The sequence below is a fragment of the Tiliqua scincoides genome, chromosome 12 (assembly GCF_035046505.1).
Source record: "Tiliqua scincoides isolate rTilSci1 chromosome 12, rTilSci1.hap2, whole genome shotgun sequence".
Classification (NCBI taxonomy): Eukaryota; Metazoa; Chordata; class Lepidosauria; order Squamata; family Scincidae; genus Tiliqua; species Tiliqua scincoides.
Genome location: NC_089832.1, coordinates 1,310,069 through 1,322,397, shown reverse-complemented (window position 1 = coordinate 1,322,397; position 12,329 = coordinate 1,310,069). Strand labels below are relative to the sequence as shown.

The 12,329-nt window shown below is 56.2% G+C and overlaps 1 protein-coding gene across 2 annotated transcripts in view; it reads right to left on the bottom strand.

Annotated features, from left to right (window-relative positions):
- The window catches only part of DLG3 (discs large MAGUK scaffold protein 3), a 70,326-nt gene extending 61,394 nt beyond the window's left edge, over nt 1-8,932 (bottom strand). The window contains exons 1-5 of one of the 2 annotated variants that reach the window (XM_066640050.1): nt 8,849-8,932; nt 6,913-7,044; nt 3,675-3,823; nt 2,162-2,299; nt 1,628-1,744 (exon numbers count right to left, since the gene is read on the bottom strand). In XM_066640050.1, the coding sequence (XP_066496147.1) occupies nt 1,628-1,744; nt 2,162-2,299; nt 3,675-3,823; nt 6,913-7,044; nt 8,849-8,864 (552 nt within the window). In that variant the 5' untranslated portion in view covers nt 8,865-8,932. The remainder of the gene's footprint in view (nt 1-1,627; nt 1,745-2,161; nt 2,300-3,674; nt 3,824-6,912; nt 7,045-8,848) is intronic. The other variant, XM_066640051.1, reaches the window with a different exon arrangement.
- Between the last annotated feature and the right edge of the window lie 3,397 nt (nt 8,933-12,329).

Here is a 12,329-nt window from a genome sequence, read left to right as displayed (position 1 = left end):
CTGCACACGTCCGGCACATCAGCTACCAGTTCACGGAGAGCTGACCCACATGCACCCTGAGAGGTCCTCTTCTTCTCCAGATCTGCCATGACTCTTTTGCTTAGGCTCACCTGCTCTGTCCTGGCAAACCTCCATATGCACACAGCTTCCGCTCACAATATGCAGCTGGCAGTTGGAACTGAAATATTTCTACCCTAAACTCCTGCAGTCCACTGGGAAAGCACCAAGGCAACTAGGTGCCAGCCTTTTGGCTACAGCCTTCTGCGGTCTAATTCTTAATGAATCCAGTCCTGGGCAAGACAAACAGCCAAGCCCATTTGATTGGCTCAGCACACAGACACCTGTCTGTTCCCCACTGCTGGTGACCCAGCCCAGAACTGCAATTCACCAGTCACTCAGCACCTGCCACAAGCAAACAGGCCTGGCGTACAATGTGCAGCTTTGCTCCACTTGGGCTGGCTGTGCAGAGATCAGCTTTCACTTTCTCACTTCCCCACCTGTGGACAGAAGCCTGCACAGGGAGCGATCACCACTGCCATTTGCCTCCAACACAGGGGTCCCAAGCGCACGGCAGGTAGTGGCCTCAAACTCTCCTTGGACCCAGGGATTGGTTCCTTGCCTCCTCTGGCCTGGGGTTCAACAGCACTGGCAAGCATGAGACAAGGTGAGGGAAGAGGGAGGGAGGGAGGGTGGGGGACTAAGAAATATGGGAGAGGTTTCCTTAGCCTCATTTCACCGGTTCTGTCAACGGGTCTGAGAATAAGTGAGTGCCCCCCATCCCTCCCCCAGGCACAGAGAGAAGAGACACAGATGCCCCTTTCTAGGTTCAGGACATCCTCAGCACGTCAGCCAGCCTGCAGCTTGTTCCCTCATTCCCATTACCAGACACAGGACCAACTGCTGGCACAAGGGACAAGACTGGAACACACACGGCGGCGCCCAGGCCCTGGATCCCAAACCTGCCCTCCCCCCCTCCTGCAACTCTATGCTGGGCTCACAGATTGGGCGCAGCTGCAGTCTGTCTCCGGGCTCCATGCAGACAGCAGCTGGGTTGCTAGGCAGCCGCAGGAACATGTCAGGAGGGGAAATGAGCCCACGAGAACCAGCCACGCGTCGGGGATCCACTCAAGGCCTCAGAACCAATCCCTCTCTCCCCCCCCCCACCTTGATGGGCAGAGAAGCCAGACCGAGATCTGCACTCCAACTGCCACTGTTTGACAGGTGGCTTGTCTCCTGTCCCCCCACACTCAATTTTGGAACTAACACTAAAGCCTGGGGTTTGGAGCAAGGGCTGAGATACAGTGCCACGGACCAGCTTCTCTCTTAAGTCCCACCCTGCTTGGCACAAGCGTCCTGTCCCCATGATGGACGCAGACATGGCTGCCCGGTTCAGGCAGAAGTTCAGTTCAGGCCAAGCGAAAGGAAGTTCCCTTCTCAGAGACACACACAGGGTCGACCCTGGAAATGTATTGCTCCAAGAGGTGGGAGTGGTCCCTGGAGCTTCAGAAAACAGCCAAGTTCACAGAGGGAGCAGCAGCTGACCGTGGTGGATAGATTCCCGTGCAACCTTTGAGCAGGCCACAATGGCTTCACACTGCAGCTTACCCATGAGAACAGTAAATCCCACCTCTTGGTGATGAAGGCTACACACCAGTGTGCAGGACACTGACTTGCACACCTTCTCCGAGTTTCCATTGTAGCTTTGTTTGCAAGCTGCTGCTGCTGCTGCAGTCGCTTGGGTGCCCTTCGGGGAGAAAGGCAAGATAGCAGTCGAATGCATAGATGCTGGCATGCCAAAGACTACCAGGCACCCAGGGGGAGGACAGCAGCCCTACGCCTTGCTTAGGGGCTTCCCAGGACATCTGGCTGGCCAGCCACTGCTGAAGACAGGAAGTTATACCAGGTGGGCCCTTGGCCTAATCCTGCACAGGCTGTTCTCTTAAACCAGAGGGCACACCAGGCCAAGAAGGCCTGCACAGACTGCTGGTCCAGCTCCCTGCGCTGACCAGCAAGGACCCTGGAGGATCGCCTGTCCATATTCCAAGACCATCTGGGTCACCCACACACGACTCCCCCCCCCCACCTGAGGAGTCCCAGCCTGCCCTCTGCTCCAGCCCTTGCACTTCTGAGGCCTCAAACTCTGCTCCCTCAGGAAGCTCACCTGGGGCAAAGTGCTGCAGACTCCCACCACCAGGCTGCACACGCGGGCTGGCAGCTCCATCCTGCTCTCAGTCACTCTCACCAGCCGTGGGGCTGGCCCCGAGTCCTGGCCCCAGGCTGCTCGCCCTTCCGGCTTGCCCTGAAATGAAAAGGGAAGGGGAAGCACAATGAGGGTCCAGGAAGCAACCCAGAACCAAGGGAAGCAGCTCCGTGAGGCCTGGATGGCAACATGCCTGGGCTCTCTTTGCCCCCACATCCCACCAGCCGCTGTCACAGATGGGGGGGTGAAACAGGGAGCACACACGCACACACACACACAAATGCACCAGCAACAGGCACTCAGCTAAGCCATGAGCAAGAAGTTGCCCTTGTGTTCTGCATGAAAGATGGCAGAATAACCACCCCCAGCACCCCCCAGCTGCATATGCAGAATCCCTCATGAAAGCCTCAGGTTGTCTTGAAGGGATGATGTTGGGTGCGGTGGGGGGACAGAACATCCAATCTTTCATCAAACATAACAGCAGCAGCAACAGGCCAAGCCCTGAGCTGGGGCAGAAGCAGCAGAAGAGATTGGCCAGCCCTTCAGGAGAAACATTTCTTGCTGCCACACCAACAAAAAAAGCTTCAACTGGGGGAAGAGCCTGAAAAGTCCAGACTAGGACGGAGCTGCCTTTGGCGCCCTCCAGCGGCCGCTTTCCAGACTGCAAACAGCCTTCCAAGGGGCAACGGAGAGAGGCCTCCCTCAACCCTGGTGCCTGCAGACGGCTTTTGTTCTGTTGTTGTCACTGATCAAACAGGTTCCTGAAGCACTACAAAGTCGAGACAAAAGGGAAGCTTTTCTCACATCACCTCTTGGGGGGGGGGGAAGAGGGTGAAAATCTGTTTGGTGCCCAGCAGCAGGAGGTTTGCAGGACTCCTGACGGAGACAGACCAAGCAGTCGCCAAGGCAAGGGGGGCAGGCATGGCCTTTAAGCTCCCAAGGGGTGTCAGCAACAGGGCTTGCTTCAGGAAGAATGATGGCACAGCAGGTCCACCCTGACATGGGCTGCAGGGATGTTCCCTCTGCCACTCCCAGGGTGTTGCCCCACATCCCAGAAATCAATCCTCCAGGCTCCCCAGAGGCAACAGACACTGGGAGTTGGGCTGGCAGCTTCACGTTTCCCCCATGCTCAGAACATGCCAGGAAGGAGGATCAGAGGAAGAGGAGGGCAGGAGTGGGGCAGCAAAGAACAAAGGCCCCACCGCCTGATTCGCTGCCTTGGCAGGATGGCAAGCCTGGATCATGGGGCAAAGTTGTTCTGCTAGACACCCTGCAAGGAGGAGCAGAGGATCCCAGCCTATTCTGCAGGTGACGCCCCCAACTTCACTGGGCCAAACAGTACCGTGGGGGTGCCAGAGGACACCCCGGACAGGCAAAGCGGAGCTCACACCCAGAGTGCCCAGCTGGGGGGGAGGGCCCAGCCCAGCACAGCCATCCAGGCAGGGAACCCACAAGAAGATAGCGCCAGTCTCACCTGCAGGGCGTGCCTGCCTTGGCCATGATCCTCCAGGAAGTGCTGGGGGCCAACGCCATGCTGGCTCTTGGGTGCTCCAGGCTCCAGCTCCTCACGCCCATTCTGCTGGCAGGCAGAGAGCAAGTTCAGCTCGTAGCACTCCTGGATATCTGGAAGGCAAGCCGAAAGACACCAGTGGAGGAAGGATCAAAGCTCCAACACTAGCCCGGGATAGGGGGACCCTTCCCAAGAGGTGCAGCACCAGGTCACAGCCCACCAAGTCCTGGAGAACACGGTCCCTGCAGCATGTGCCAACTGCCTTTGTAGCCAGCAGTCAGCTGAAGCAAGCCCAGCGGAACCAAGGACTCAGAGACAGTCACCACACCAGGAGCTACTGCTTGCCTCACTGGCTTCTGCCCCCCCCACTTCACATCTGGAAACTGCTGGAGCACCACCCAAGCCCAGATGAAGCCCAGCAGTGCTGCACTGCAAGCAGCAGTGGGAAGCAGAGTTCTGCATTTGGTACTCCAGCCTCCTGTTTGATCTCCCCTTCACAATCCGCCACAGGCCCAATTCAAACTCTTGTCCAAGTTCAGGGACAATTTTCCCTTTGGAAATTCTGCTAGTCCCAACCCTGTGTCTAGCCTGGTCTGTGCAGGGCCCTCTCTTTCTCTCTCTCTCTCTCTCACACACAAACACACACACACACACCACTTCCCAGCAGGCCCTGCAGCAGCAGGAGCCAGCATGAAAGGCCTTCCTTCCCAGGGAAGCTCACCTGAAGCAGCAACAGGCTGGGGTGGCAGAGGGGATGCATTCCTGCAACTCTCAGGCCAGGGGAGGCTCTGTAGGCCTGCCGCAGCCGCCACCGTCACCGTGACTGCAGCAGAGCAATAGGAACGGCCTGGCGGCTGACCAGACTCGGCTGGGAAAATCTGGGAGGAGGCGGGAGGTAGAGGCCCAGGCATTTCCTCTGCGCACAGGGCCAGGGTCTTGCATTCCTGAGCTGGAGCGGTAGCTGTGGCCGCTCCAGCCAGACACTCCAGCCCCGCTGCATTTGCCTGTCTGCCTCAAGCCAGGAAGATCTGCATCCCTCACTCAGCCGGCCCAGCTGACTTCCTCCAAAATCAGAGGGCCTGCAAGTATTATCTGGGTGGAAGGCTGTCTGGGAAGCCCAGGCACCATCCCAAGGGGCATCTGGTCTCTGTTCCCAGGTGCATCTGTCTCCAGGAGACTGCAAAACTTGCAGGGCTTTCAGCTCCAAACTCATCTTTCAGTCAACTGGTGCTCCCAAATCAATCGTGCTGGGCAAACTGGGAGGGCAGGAAGAGCCTTGAAAAATGACCTGTCTCTTTGGTGCCCAGGAAGCTCTCCCCCCCCCCCATAAAACTTAGATTGCATGGTCCTCAGGAGCAGAAAACTGTCACTTTTCCCACTTAAGAAATGCATGAACATCAAGTGTACAGACCACATTCACTCTCTCCCCGCCCCCCCCCCCCCGGCTGTCTCCCAACTGAAGACATCTTTGGTCACAGGAATTGTAGCCAAATTGACTATGCTAGATCAAATTTACCTATGAGAAGAGATGATTTTCCAGTGATAATAAAATAAAAACACATAATACTGCTTTGTACACTTCATTTGTGTAATAAAATAAACCTGAACACTCTGAAAAAAATAAAACTGTTCTCTAACACCTCTACATGCACTTGGCTGCATGTGTTGACACTATACCACCTATATCACCTACCTAATACATTTTTAAAGCAATTATATTATAAAAATGAGCCCTTGGGATAAAAACACAGAACATCACTTTCTATACTTCTCATTTTTGTCAAAAAACTAAATCTGCAAAAAAAAACACCTGAAAAACACACCTCTACTTATGAGTAAAAACATGAGCTCTGAAGCAAGAAACCTGTATTCTTTGCTTTCAGAGAGTTGTGGCAGACATCCTAATTCTCCCCTGCAAGCCTCTCACTTTGTGCATCTGAAAAAATGGACTGTGCTCCAGAAAAGTTTGTCCTGGGCAAGGTCAGCAGGTGCTCCTGTGAGAGGCTACTCAGGTTCCCAGCAGAGGTGGCTCTGCAAGGCTTCTTCTGGCCCATACTATGGGATATGGGATACCACATCCTCTTCAATCTGAGCACATGTTCCCAGAATGCAAGCCACACACCATTTCTCCTCCATTACCTTTTTCCCTTTATAAAGTGAATGGCTGCCATTCCCTAGGGAAGACTAGTCCATGCAGACGGTCCCAGGTTCCGCCCCTGGCAGCATCTCCAGGCAGGGCTGGGAAGCCCCTCCACCATCTGAAGCCCTGCAGAGCTGCTACCAGTCAGTGTCCAGTGCCAGCCAGCTGCTGCCAGCCCATCTGCTGGGCTAGAGGGAATGCTAGCCAGCTGCCTGGTCAAGTGCCAAAGCGTCCACTGGGTGCTTACAGCTGCAGAAAAGGGCAGCTGGAGAGAGAAAGCCAGTTTGAAGACATACTGATGTAATGTAGGCAGGCAAGATATCAAATACAGTGAGTAAACAAACAATAAAAGGTGCTCCAGGATAAAAGTCCAAGAGAAGAACCACAGTAAACATTCATGCCTACAGAAGCTGCTAAAGTTACAACAATGAACAGCAATGCCTTGTAAAAAGTGAATTTCACAGACATGGAGAACTAACTTGTGACCTGAGCCTGTTGCTAACTAAAGGGTATGCTGATAACACAGGCCAACACACATTTTGCTTCCTTAAATGTTACACTAATTCCTGGGTATATTTGGGTGCCCATTGCAAAAGCGGCATCCGTTTTGCCCTATCACGTCTAGTTTGGAAGACACAGCACAGCCTCTTTAGTGAATGGTTCAAGCAGCTTCCTCATAAAGAAGCCCACACCATGGCTTCCTCATAAGGAAGCTGCTTGACCCATTCATTAATGAGATTATACTATATCTCCAAAACTAGACGTGATAGGGCAAAACGGATGCCATTTTTTGAATCAGCACCCCAAATTCATATCAAAGCACCATAAAGTTTGGGAAAAACTTTTCTGACCCTCAGTTTTCTAGGCCTGTGTAATTAGTTGATTGGTCCTTTTTGATCAGTGGAATGCCTGACCCTCAGTGAGCCTATGCTAGTATATCTAATAATCATCACTCTTGCAGAGGGAGACTTGTGAAGGCGCAGAGGCTGCCCAGCCACTGGCACAGCTTCCCTTCTTTCCTGGCAGTCTGGCTCTCTCATGGGGGGAGGGGGCTAAACTTACCCAAAAGAGCCTGGAAGAGCTCACTCTGGAAGATGTGAACCACTTTCCCGATGGACACTTGCAGAGGCTGTTCCTCTGGGGAACACAAGATTCCCTGGTACCGAGCCAGGATCTCCACGGCCCTCTGGGTATCTGCCAAGATAAGTTCGCAGTTAGGAAGCACAAAACTCACAACCAGCCAAATGCAACCAAAACTAATGCAGCAGGCCCATCCAACCCCTCACCTCCTGCATCTGAGGTAGACTGCCACAGAACACAGAGGCTCCATTTCTCTTCGCAACTCACAGCAAACGCTTTTTAAAATTCGCCCAGGTTTTGAAAAGTTTTATTGCAGCTGATAACATTTAGTATTGGTATAGCACTTTGCATGTGTTGCCCTGATGTTCTTACATCAACTGTATAAGGTAAATAAGTCCATAAGGCCTTCATAAACCACCCTGGAAACAGAGCTACAGGTGCAGCACAGAAATGCATTGAATGAGGAAAGCCTTAAGGGGGGAGAAAAATCAGAATTGCGCTTTTCGGACTTTCCACAGGCATTCTGGCTTTGACTGCCCACAAACAGTTGTGTCCTTTGTCCTTTTCCCCCCTCTCCTAAAACAAAACCCCCTCTCAGCCTCTTCCCCTGGAGCAACCGGGAGGGCGGATGCCAAGATTTATGGGGCAGGATCCAGCCTGACTTGGCTCCCACAGCCACAGCCCAGGGCTCTCCTGCCTGCAAGATGCTCCTGCCCCAGAACAATCTGTGAGGGCTCCCCATTGTGAGGAAGGCAGCCCTAAAACAAAGGGGCATCTGTGCAGGCTGCGGGAGGAGACCAGCGAGAGGGCGCCGGGCTGGTCCCTCAACCTCACTGCTCCCAGTAGGGGGGCCAGAGCCCTGAACAAGCGTCCTGTGTCTGCAGCACGGAGCCCCGAGGCACTCTGTTCACACCAGGACCCTTCCCAGGGAAGCCTCTGAGGGAACCACTCTCTTCGGGGCTGGCAGCCAGCAGGCAGCCATTTACCAGCCCCTGTGGAGAGCCCCCTTGGTGCTCACAGCAGATCCTTGCAGCCAACCTTCGCCTGTCCTGGCCCAGCTCTCAGCCTGCCCTGGGGACCTGTTCTGCAGGTTGCCCAGCAGCTTCCCCAGGGCTCCTCCAAACATAGTTCCCAGTACCCACAGGAGATGCAAACATATCCCCAGCCCAGCCCTCCCTGCTCTGCATCCCAAGAGGACAGAGCCAGCCCAGAGGGCAGCAGTTCTCATTAAGGCACACAACTGGCACCTCCCATCCTAGCCTTCCACAAGAGCATGGGGTGGTGGTTGGGGGGGGGGGGAGGGTCGCTGTTTCTGCTGCCGGGAATCTTCACCCCTCTCCAAGGACCTCAGCATTCCCTCATCTTTCATGACCGCAAGAAGGTAGGGAAAGTGACCCGTCCAGCTGGCACAGTAACCAGGTGGGGATGTGAACCTGGGGCCCTGCCCGGCCGCCTCCAACACGCCAGGCAGCCCTACAGCGCGTGGTCGGGGCCAGTTCACCGCAGCAGCGAGCCAGAGGCGGCTCCTGCAACCGCACCAGCTGCGCGACGGACAAGCGGAAGTCCAACAGGTCCAGCTTGCCCTCGAACACGGCCGCTCCGTGCTGGAAAGCCTGAGCCTGCCGGACGCCTCCCTCCCCGGCGGCTCACAGCGCCTGTGTCCGCGGGCGCCCCGCAGAAGGTGCCAACGCTCCCCGCCAGCTGTGCCGCGAAGGCTGTGCGCGCCAAGGAGCCCTGCAGGCGTCCAGGGGAGGCTCGAGTCCCACCCGCAGCCTGGACGCGGCAGGAAGCGCGGCGCGGAGCAGCAAAGCCCCCCCCTGGAGGGGGGAAGCTCTCCAGGGGCGCAGCCCGCGCCCAGCCCAGCCCAGGCACGACGGATCGGGGCCGGCCAGGCGCCCCCTCGCTGCACGCCCCTTACCTCCCCTGCGGATCATGCCCCCGCCTCTCTGCGCCCAGCCCAGCCCAGGCGGGGAGGCCAGCGCGCAGCGTCCGCTCGAGGGGCTGTCCTGGCCGGAGGGCGGGGAAGGGGCCGGACTCCGACTTGCTGGGCGGGATGGGCGCCTCGCCTGCCCGGCCGGGGACGGAAGTGCGAAGCGGCTCGTGCTGGCGTTGCCCTTCGGCCCCCCCCCAGCCCTGGGCACCAGGAGCGCGACCCTCGACGGGCGCCACGCAGGCCGGCTTCTGTTCCGCAGGAGTCCCGCGCGGGACGGGCAGGCGGGGCATTCGCCCGCCTCTCGCTCTGGGGCAGAGACGCGGCAGGGGCAGCAACGCCCCCCGGCGGCGGGGTGAGCCCCGGGCCAGTGGCGTAGCTGGAGGGGGGCCAAGCGCTAGGCCTTGCAGAGAGCCTCCGCTCCGCATGGCTCCTGCGAAGCCTAAAGCTTTGCCCCCCTCCAGCTACGCCACCGCTGCAGCCCGGGGTGGGGTCCCGAGGCGCGCAGGTGGCCGCCGAGTCAGGCCAACTTTTCCGCCGCTCCCATTGGGACTCTCCGGCACGTGGCTCCGCTTCCTCTTCTCCCCGCGGCAGCTGCTCTCGCGCCCGCTCAGCCCCCGGGAAAGCGGCGGTGCAGCTGGGCAGGGAAACGACCCCGAGCACCGCCAGGGGGGGCTCCCGAGCTGGCCCTGCCGGAGCAGGCGAAAGGCCCACCTCGCCCAGCAGCCACTCCCAGCTGTCCCACTGGGCAAATGCGCCCACCCCCCGCTGCTTCTGCGGACCGCTGCGCCTGACTGTGGAGGTTCCATCAAGCCAACTGAAAACCTCCATGCACAGAGGCAGTCTACCTGCTCGCATCCACCTTGCGTTCCCGGGCCCTCCTGCCAGTCTTGCCAGCAGCTGGCTGGAAACAGGATACTGGGGCCGGGCTCGGTCAGCCTGCTGCCTTCCTTCCCCTCTCGCTTGTGGAAGCAGGGAGAGGTCTGGCATCCCAGTGAACAGATGCAAGCGCTGCTGCCCTTGAAGGGAGGGGCCTTGACAGAACCAGAGGTGGAAGAAGGGAACTAACTAGTCCAGCCCCTCCCTGGAGAGAATCAAGCCCTGCCCTGCAAAGTCCTTTTCCAAATCAAGGAGGAGCGCCGCTTTGTGCACCTGGCAATGTAGGAAACATGCTCTTTGCTTTAGGATTAGTGTAACAGCAGAAGAAAAAGCCCTGCTGAATCCAGCCTGCGCCCAGGAGGACAGACTTCTCCACCCCTTGCTCCCCTCCAACTATTTTTCTGAGACAGGCTGCTCCTGAAACTGGACACTCCTGACTTTTGGCCAGCAATAGACCTCTGGTCCTCCATGCATTTGTGTAATTCCCTTTTAAATCCATCACCTCCTCTTGTGGCCATGCATTCCACAGACTAACAATGCGTAGTGCCATCTTTTTGGGTCTCCCTAAATCTCCCACCAATAAGTTTCATTGGATATCCCAGGCAGGTTCTGGTGTTATATACAATTATAAGTCTCAAACATATCTTGCCCTTGATTGTCATTCCCCCCCCCACCCTATAGATTGTAGCCTCTCTCCTGCACAGCGGACATACACCGGGTTGGTGTCTTCATTCACCTTGCCCCCTTTCCTGGTTTGGCAGCAGGAGAATTTTTGTGTGATCAGTCCCTTCTACAATCCATTGGGAAGGGAAAAGATGAGATGTTTAAAAATATTTGTCAGTGATTTTTTTTAGGGTACCAAACTGCCTCCTAGCAAGGCCAAGAAGCAGGGTAGGCGCTGCTGCTAAGCTAGATAAGTGTCAGGTATGTGCAGCCCTTTTCATGAGGGCTGCAAGCTTTAGGGCCAATTCCTATCCACCAGCACTGATGCAGCCACACTGCGCCCCCGCCGTAAGGTGACAAATATTCCCCCGTCTTGAGGAGGCCTCCATGACTGCCCTCCAAACACAGGATGCAGCACACACCCTGTTGGCACAGCTGCAGAAGCACTGGAAAGCTGGATAGGATCAGGCCCTTAATTAACGGGACTAAAAAAAACACATCCCTGGTTACACTTTTCAGCATTAAAAATAGTTGAAGACTGCAGCAAGCAGGTACCCTCTCAGAAAAGAGGTCCTCTCACACACAGAAGATGCCTCTTTCGAGACAGCACCCCAGAGCCAGACACAATCACTGTGTGAGAAAAGCAAACGCCAAGCCTACTGTTTTACTCAGATGTAAAGAACTCATATTTAATAGATGGGCAACTCTATCCTACCCTGCCCTGTATCCTAAACAGGTTAGGAGGTGGCTGAAGATCGAAAATATCCCATTGCCCCAAGTAAAGCCCCAGCCACTACTAGTCACATCAGCTACTTAGTGGTGTGGATTTGGCATGCACTGCTGCTAACCCTAGCCCCCTCCCGGGCCCTACCATCCCACCCTCCCTCATTCCACCTCCCAACTGCCCTCCCTCTCTCACCACCACACTACCCGGCATGAACATATCTGTGCCAGCTGGCGTGGGGAGCGGATCCAGTGCCAGCAGGCCAGCACTGTGGGCCACTGCTGCCAGCTCCTGGGGAAGGTATGATTGTGACCCTCCGAGCCGGGGCAGGTAGGCCTGAGCTGGCACAATGGACTGCGCTATAGGGCTGTTGTTTATTTGCTGGGTTTGTTATACATACTGTTATTTACCAATAGTTGGTGAGAGCCCCAATAATAACCGCCTTTCTGGCACTCAGTCCTGACCAAATGCACAGACCAAAGTTCTACAGATTTTTTTTCTCAGGATCATGGGTGGGAATATGGGTGAAAATGACAAGGGGGGGGGGAAGCTGCCTTCACCTTAATGTCAGAGGCTGTTCAACCCTCCACCCCACTGTGGCACTCCTCTTAAAACCAGCTGCAGCAGCACCCCCCTTCCCCCATGATCCACTGTGCTCCAGACAGACCAGCAAGACCCAGCTTCATGTCAAACAGTTATATTTATAGCAAAAATAGGTTTCGACTCTCTTCCCCACACAATGTTCTGCCCCTCCAAAATCATTTACACAGTAAACAGGTCAGGTGCCACCCTGTGTGCCAGCTCCACCCACCCACCCGTGTGGTCTGCAGCAAACAGCTCTCTGGCATTTGCCCAACACCACAACCAGCCTGCCCCCCACCCCACCCCCAATGTGGGTTCGGTGCAACGGTCTGTGGGATGAGCATGCAGAAATGGCCTACAAGAAGGGGTTGCAGGTGCCACGTGCCAGCCTGGGGGCAGTCCATCACACTGGCACTGGAACACCAGTCTTCCCCAGTGCCCCCCAGCAAAAGCATGGATCACTAGAGTCCTTCCTAGAAGCTGCTCACAACTTCGGAACTCCACTACTACAGAAGGAGACGGTGAGCAGTGGCATCCACACCAGAAGCCCCTTTCCCTGGCTGGCGGAGTTTTGAAGGGCCAAGGAAGAGACCTGGCCAGGGAATCTCTGCAGGGGGAGCG